The 8092-nt window shown below is 56.5% G+C and overlaps 1 protein-coding gene across 1 annotated transcript in view; it reads left to right on the top strand.

Annotated features, from left to right (window-relative positions):
- Positions 1-1007: 1007 nt before the first annotated feature.
- The window catches only part of LOC137905635 (eukaryotic peptide chain release factor GTP-binding subunit ERF3A-like), a 12369-nt gene continuing 5284 nt past the window's right edge, over positions 1008-8092 (top strand). Inside the window, exons 1-9 of the mRNA XM_068749876.1 lie at positions 1008-1275; positions 2916-2960; positions 4218-4445; positions 4957-4990; positions 5076-5153; positions 5386-5566; positions 6595-6749; positions 7849-7989; positions 8074-8092. Of these exons, the coding sequence (XP_068605977.1) occupies positions 1083-1275; positions 2916-2960; positions 4218-4445; positions 4957-4990; positions 5076-5153; positions 5386-5566; positions 6595-6749; positions 7849-7989; positions 8074-8092 (1074 nt within the window). The 5' untranslated portion in view covers positions 1008-1082. The remainder of the gene's footprint in view (positions 1276-2915; positions 2961-4217; positions 4446-4956; positions 4991-5075; positions 5154-5385; positions 5567-6594; positions 6750-7848; positions 7990-8073) is intronic.

The raw sequence follows: 8092 nt of genomic DNA, 5'->3' as shown, positions 1-8092 counted from the left end.
ATGCAGCTGTCGTACCGATACAAACTACAAAGGCACCTCAGTCTCCCTGTATTCCGGTCTTCACCAAAGATTGTTGACCTACGTTTATTTTATCTAGATGTTTAGGGTCCTTAATCATGAAACCAAACCTTTAGATATTGATTTCACATTGATATCATTAGTTTAGATTTGGGAGTTATTCACAAACGGCACACGGTGGATTCTTCTGGATCGACATGCAGAGCTAGTTCCAGCGTCTCGGTGAAGGCAGCGGAACCAGAACCGCCTTAGTGGAGGGAATCAGAGATAATAATAATAATAATGTGTGGCTCTTATTAGCGCTTCTCTGGACATCAAAGACGCTTTACACTGTGCTGCCCTGGGGTAGATACAGCTGCCCCGGGGTACTCTGACAGAAGCCAAGTTTAGGGGACTCGACCGAGGCGTTGTGGGGTCTTGTGACAAACGGACAGATCAAATAATACGTTTTGTACAGATTATAAAAGTACGTTTTGCTAAGTAATTTTACTTTGCTTATTATTGATTTATATCTCCAGTGTAGTTTATACGAATGAAGACAAACGACTAGAAATGCATGACTTTACACCATTAAAGGTGTTTGTTCAAGTTACGAGCTTTGCGAGAAAAAACTTTAAATTAGCGAGTAGAAAACTCAAAACACGGAGTAAAAATAATTCTCAACTTGTTTCAAGGAAACCTGCCTCGAATCTGCGGTTCCTGAAAGGCTCACACACTGCTGACGTCAGCGGTGTCCTCGGAGTCTTTGGGGAATGTAGTTTCGTGTTCTGCCTTAAGGCTTTCACGGCACATGGCCGGTTCTCTAACGAAAAGACTCCATACCCCAGAAGTCACCGCGGGCGGCACGTTGAGCTAAAGGGTCGCAACAACTCACGCGGACTGTCTCTGGGAGTGCTGAATCGAATATCCGCCGACGCTTAGCAGACTCGAACCGGTCGCGTTATTTCACCCGAGTCGGGACGCGGTCGATTCCCGAAAGGGTTGGTCGGAGCATCGGGGTTTGGGGCAGACACTTACGTAGACCAAGAACTGCGTAGCTCAAATCTCGAAATCCAAGACCCACTATGGACCGGGGAGACACTGCCCCTGATTCGTGGGAACAAGAGGACGACGTGGAGGCCACAGCCGACGGACAACTTGAATCGGCATTCACGAACCTAAATGTGAACGCGAAGCCGTTTGTCCCGAATGTAAACGCTGCCGAATTCGTGCCGTGCTTTACCACGAAAGCCCCCCCGGAGAACCCTGATCCTGCCGGTGAGTTCAGTCACGTTGAGGAGCTGCCTAGCTGACGCTTAGCTAGGTGCTAACGGGACCGCTGGTTGCTTGCCCGGTAGCCGCATAGCCATGTGCTAAAGGGACCACTGGTTGCGGGTTGCTAGCCCGGTAGCTGCCTAGCTAACGCTTAGCCATGTGCTAAAGGGGCCACTGGTTGCAGGCTGCTAGCCCGGTAGCTGCCTAGCTAACGCTTAGCCATGTGCTAACGGGACTGCGGGTTGCTAGCCCGGTAGCTGCCTAGCAAACGATTAGCCATGTGCTAACGGGACCGCTAGTTGCAGGCTGCTAGCCCGGTAGCTGCCTAGCTAACGCTTAGCCATGTGCTAACGGGACCGCTAGTTGCAGGCTGCTAGCCCGGTAGCTGCCTAGCTAACGCTTAGCCATGTGCTAACGGGACCGCTAGTTGCAGGCTGCTAGCCCGGTAGCTGCCTAGCAAACGCTTAGCCATCTGCTAACGGGACCGCTGGTTGCTAGCCCGGACTCCACCACACACAAACTCGTTCCCTGAAGCGCGACGGCCGAGTTAGCCGTTCGTGTTTGTAGTAATGTGACCGAGTCGCCTGGCCGCGTGTCGCCCCCTCTGAAGCACGTCAAAGTTAAGTTGGTTTCTCCGGGACATAGCCTGCTAAACACCGCCCCAGCCCGGCGCCGGTTAGCATGTTGGATAACCCGTGCAGCTTCCAGATGAACGACTCCGGTTCACGTTAAATGGACCCACGCAGGAAAGCGTCGCTATCAGTGTGCTACAGGCCGACCTCTCCTGATAGAAGGTGATCGGGGAGCACCGTGTTTCTGCGTGACGTGGACGATCCGTCGCACCGCTGTTGGGTGGAACCGGGCTGCTTCGACGTTCCACGCCGCGGGGTTTCAAACCCGTGTTTATTGATCATGTTCCGATTCGACGCGACGCGCATCCGATCCTTTTATGGATGTTTGAACGTAACGAACTGTTTGATGTCGGCTGTGACTGTCCACACGTGGACCTAGACCAGATACGTGGCCACGGAACGATCGGCGTTCGTGGAGGGCTCGCGCATGCGCGTGGCGCTGTCGTCATCAGCCGGCACCGACGGCGCGGTTAAAGGACGCGCGGAGCGGATGACGTCAGCGCTGTTTTTCCTCATTGATGATTTGTGTCCGGAATGTTTCTCAGCTGCTCGGTGACGACACGGATGTGCACGTGAACGCGGGTGTGCACGTGCACGCGGCTTTGAAGGACAGATGAGAACCAGGCGAGCTGATCGGATCAATAGATCTCGATAGATCAGCGTGAGTTCAGCCGCGGGGCTGGAGGTTCAGGAGGACACGTCTCCGTCTCGGATCCTGCTGCTGCGTCCCGCCGGACGGTTCCGTTCTGTCCAGCCGGACGGTTTGGTTCTGTCCCGGGACCTCGGTCCCACCGGACGGTTCGGTTCTGTCCCGGCGCCGGGACCTCGGTCCCACCGGACGGTTCGGTTCTGTCCCGGCGCCGGGACCTCGGTCCCACCGGACGGTTCGGTTCTGTCCCGGCGCCGGGACCTCGGTCCCACCGGACGGTTTGGTTCTGTCCCGGGACCTCGGTCCCACCGGACGGTTCGGTTCTGTCCCAGCATTGATCCTAATATCGCTCTTCTTTTCAGTTGCTGCTGAAAGTCCGTCCAGCATGGAGGCGTCAGAACGTGCCGGTAGGTGTGGATGCTGATGCTGCTCGTCTCGTTAACCCTGCGTGTTCCACGCGGATGGGCGGGGCTACGTTAACGTTAACGTAGCCCCGCCCATCGGTCGCCTGAAGCGCACCCTGTCGGATTTCCAAGAGCTAAATCAGGCAACCAGTTTTGGCGGAAACTTTTATTTGACCGCAAAGAAGCCGAGTTTCCAGCGTTGGTTCACTCGTTTTGGTTCGGGTTCGGGTTCCTGGGCTCACTTTTCCGTGTTTACCGGGTCTGCTTCGCCGCGTGGCCGGTGGGCGTCGCTGAATGATTCTCTTTCGTGAATGGAGGTGCTGACGCGCTCACAAGTTGCAGCACCTTTTCGGTCGGGATCAAGAGAAGCATCGAGATGCTGTGAACAACCGAGACGTATAGATCAAAGGAAGCAGCAACGCCGTTTGGAATGGTTCTCGCGCCGAGACCCCGTTGAGAGACCTCCTTGTTGTTCTTTCTGTGGGAATCTGTCCGTCTGCTGCGCCGCACGCCGGCGGATTAGCGTTCATTAAACGGGCGGATAAAGAGCCAACGGCTGCCGCCGGGCCTGACGCCCAAGGTCACATCTGTGAATGCGGGGCCGTTGAGGTGCTGAGAACGCTCCCAAATCTAGAGGGTTCTGTCCAGGCCCGGGAGGACGGGAAGACGGAGCGCTGAGTCCTTTCCTCCGGCGTGGAATGCCTTTCGGTTTGTTGATCCTGCCGCTGCGCTTCTCCTGTTTGTGACCGGTGGCGTTCGCCGGTCTGTTAACGTTGGACCCTCATTGGTCCTCAAAGGACCAATGGGGGTCGTCCCTCCCGGTCCCGTCGTGTTCCGAGAGGAACCACAGGAGAGGTCCGGTGTGCCCTTCCCCCGCGTCGATGGTTGTTTCAACAGTAACGGACTCTTACCTGCTGCTGGACTAGCGTGAATGTGCTAACCGCGTTCCTGCGGGTCGAACCGGGCCTTTGCTGTCGGGTTCTGCTGGACCAATCCTCGGTGTCCTCCTGACGAGAAGGATGATGGCACCGATGTCGGCCGCTGACAAACCAGAGCATCAAACGGGTCGCCCTGCGCTCTTTATAGAATGAGGCTGTAATGGAGCTCCGTGGCGGCTCTGCCCTGAGTCCGGCGCCACCTGAACCGGACCGCCGTATAAACGTAGACGCTAGAAGACGCTCTTCCATGACCGTTCTCTGTAGTCGCTTGTCCCAAGTGGAGCGGCGCCGAATAATGGCGTGTTGGTGTTTGTGCTGGTAGAACCGGCGGCTCCGGTGGAGAACGGCGACGCCGAGCTCGGCGCCGAGGAGCCGTGGGACCAAAAAGAGGTGGAGCCAAACGGAGACGAACCCGGGGGTGGCCACCGGAGTCCGGCAACAGAGGAGACGACGGAGGAGGAAGAGGAAGCCACAGTGCCAAAGGTCCCGCCCCCGCAGCCCGACGCCCCCAAGAAGGAACACATTAACGTTGTGTTCATCGGACATGTAGGTCAGTGCGTGACCCCGCCTGTTCAGAGAGGTCCCCCGAGCCAGCCGGGCTTCGGAGGAACTCGTCACGCAAACACACACACACACACACACACACACACACATCACCGGGGCCGTAGCATGCAGCTAGCTGGTTTCGTTGGTTGCATCCCTGCACGGATGTTGAAACGGCGTTATTTGGGTTAGCGTAGCGTAGCGTGGCGCTCGCCGCCCTCCGCTCTGCTCTAGCGGTAACGGGGGGGGGGGGGGGGGGGGGGCTCTTTATCGGCGGTGATTGATTGATTGATCCTCAGAAGTGTTATTGGTGAGGCGAGCGGCTGCGATCGGGACGACGTCGTCGATCGTCTACCGTTATCTACTTGTACTGCTGTAAATGCACTTCTGGATGACCGGGGGGGGGGGGGGGGGTTAGAACCGGGTCCAGTCGGGCGTCGGCCGGTTGCCCCGTCCGTGTTGCTTCCCGATTGACTGAACTGCGAGTTTCTGAGTCGGACTCTCTGCTTTCTCTCCAGACGCTGGCAAGTCCACGATCGGTGGACAGATCATGTGAGTAGCGGCGTTTCCTCGCGCATTAAATGCCGTTCGGCCACGTGACCCGTCTCACCTCTCTGTTGCTCCGCCTCTCTGACAGGTATCTAACGGGGATGGTAGACAAGAGAACGTTAGAGAAGTACGAAAGAGAAGCAAAAGAAAAGAACCGCGAGACCTGGTGAGTGGCATCTGTTTAAAGCTGGAATGGGCTCGAGTCTCGGGGGGGGGGGGGGGGGGGGACACTCTAGTTGTCTTGGCTATGAACCAGGTGTGTCTGCTCAGGTGACGCATTGAGTTTCATCCAGGCCGCGTGTAAACCTCGAGATCCTCTGGTGTGTCCTGTCTGTCCCTCGTAGAGAGCAAATCAGCGAGGCGCTATCTCCCTCTCTCTCTCTCTCTCTCTCTCTCAGGTATCTGTCGTGGGCGTTGGATACCAACCAGGAGGAGCGGGACAAAGGGAAGACGGTGGAGGTGGGCCGGGCGTACTTTGAGACGGACAAAAAGCACTTCACCATCCTCGACGCTCCGGGACACAAAAGCTTTGTGCCCAACATGATCGGAGGAGCATCGCAAGCGGATCTAGCCGTTCTGGTGAGTTCCCAGAACGGCCTGGCCCACGTGCCGAGTCTCCCAAGTCCAGGTCCCAGTGATCCTCAAGGGGCCCTGAAGCATCCGAATCCAACCTTCACCCGTGATGGGGAAGCGGTGGGAACGGTTCAAGGCCCTCTGAGGACGGGTAAAGAGTCCTGACCGGGTCTTCGTCGGGGCATTCATGGAACCTCACAGGGGTGATCAAATACCCGAGACAGAATCTCATGACTAGTCACGGGAATAAACGAGAGCTGCTGCAGTGTAAGAACAAACATCAAAGAGCACATCTGGAGTGATCCCAACGCAGAGCTCCCCAGAGGGAAGAGTCAAATACCAGTAGAACCCCCCCCCCCTCCACCCATGGACATGCTACAGCCCCGCCCAAGAGGGCAACCTGCTACCAGGGACAATGGCCATTGTTGTTCCAATCTAGAGAAAAAGGCTATTTGGGAAAAACTTGTGTGATTTCTGCGTTGTAGAGCCTTAGAGTAAATAAAGCCACGAGAGTATGCAGAAACGCAAGTACCTTAACCTGGCACAGGACACAACGCATTACCAGTACTGAGTACAACAACACCAAGAACCCTGCAGCTTCGTTAAGACCCGGGTCCCGATCCAGGAAGTGTCTTTTTGTCGCCTCCCCTTCAGTTCTCCAGAGTAACGTCAGGCCTTTAGCTGATCTGCGTCGGGACGTTTGGTTTTAATTGCATATTTGTGTTCAGAAGGTCTATCTTTGGGGCTTCTTTTTGTCGTGCCGATGTAAAGGCATCCCCGGGGGGGGGGGGGGGGGGATCATAAGCGTGCAGCGTGCACACTGGGCCACTTTGATATCAGCCCTGAGGGGGGGCTCCGGGTAAAGGAGCCTCGTGTTTGAGCTCTTCCTGCTCGTGGACTCGTCTCCCTCCTTCCTCTGAGGTTCTGCTCTGTCCACGCCGGCGCTGGCGTTTCTGTCAGGCATTCAGACGGGATGGCTAGCGGCAGGAAAGCGTCTCGTTTAACACTGACCGCACGACCGTGTTGACCCTCAGGTGATCTCTGCGAGGAAAGGCGAGTTTGAAACGGGCTTTGAGAAGGGCGGGCAGACGCGGGAGCACGCCATGCTGGCGAAAACGGCCGGCGTCAAGCACCTGATAGTTCTGGTGAATAAAATGGACGACCCCACAGTCAGCTGGAGCCTGGAGAGGTGAGTAGACGTGTGACGAGCGGCGTGCACTCGGGTGTCACCCCCCCCCCCCCCCCCCCCCCCCCCCCAGCGGTGAGCGGCAGGGCGTGGTGCTCAAACTGGGGGGGGGGGGGGGGGGGGGGGCTCTGTTTCCCAGCTGTAGTGGGGAGAGGGTGGACGGCGTGGGTGAAAGGTCGCGCGTTTAGCTGTAAGCTAGCACCGATGGGACCGGTTAGGCGCTTTGTTTCTGACTCTTCTGCTGCCCGTCATTGTCTCTCTGTCTCGCTCTCTCTCTCAACCCAAACAGTCCAGACGGATGAGCCTAGGTTCTGTCCGAGGTTTCTGCCTGTTGAAGGGAGGTTTTTCCTTGCCTCCGTCTCCAAAGCTCTTGCTCTTGTGGGCCGAGTTGGGTTCCGTCTCTCCCTGCTCCACCTGTAAGGCGCCTTGAGAGAACGTTCTGTGATCTGGCGCTATGGAAACGGAAATGACTTGAATTCTACGGAACCGGTTTGGGACCATTCTTCTGACGCTGTGATGATCCCGTGTGTGGAAGTCAACGGTGTAAGCAGCTGAACTGAGGCGCCCTCACGGAACCCGTGGGCAGACGGGCCCGCTAGCGCAGTGATTCTTAAAGGGGGGGGGGTAGAAAACTACTGCTTGATTTTTCACTATATTGTTAGAATCAAGTGTAATTACACATGAACAACAGGAGGTGGCGCTTTCACGTCTCCACGTCATTAACTCTGAAGTGTGCGGGGAGTTTTAGCTCCTCCCCTATGGGGGGGGGGGGGATACTTGTGCTCCTGAGGTAAATTCAAATCTTTTCTGGTTCTGACTAAAAACAAAGTTATTCTTTATATCGTTCATATTTTAGTTTTCCTTCGTGATGATAAGGACACAAAGTTCTGCAGAATTGTACTTATCGACGACTGATTTTATTTATAGTCGGGGGGGGGGGGGGCTGAAGCACCGTGAAACGGGACCGCAGACAGAAACACACGCACCTCGGTGAATGTGTGTGCGTAGCCAGCTGATCACATGATCGATGACCCGCTAGCACTGCGCTACACGCCGTACCAGGCGGCGTAACCGTGCCCCCCGCTGTGCCCCCCCCCCCCAGGTACGACGAGTGCCGGGAGAAGCTCGTGCCGTTTCTGAAGAAGGTCGGCTTCAACCCCAAGAAGGACGTCCACTTCATGCCGTGCTCCGGCCTGACCGGCGCCAACCTGAAGGAGCCCACGGGCATGTGCTCCTGGTACTCGTAAGTCCCCCGGCTCGCCCCCGGCTCGTCCCCGGCTCGTCACCGCGGTTACTGCTTGAGCTTGGTCCCTGCTTGTCCCTCCAGAGGTTTACCTTTCATCCCA

This window comes from Brachionichthys hirsutus, chromosome 16 (assembly GCF_040956055.1).
Source record: "Brachionichthys hirsutus isolate HB-005 chromosome 16, CSIRO-AGI_Bhir_v1, whole genome shotgun sequence".
In the NCBI taxonomy this organism is placed as follows: Eukaryota; Metazoa; Chordata; class Actinopteri; order Lophiiformes; family Brachionichthyidae; genus Brachionichthys; species Brachionichthys hirsutus.
This window is presented reverse-complemented; position numbering and strand designations above follow the sequence as displayed.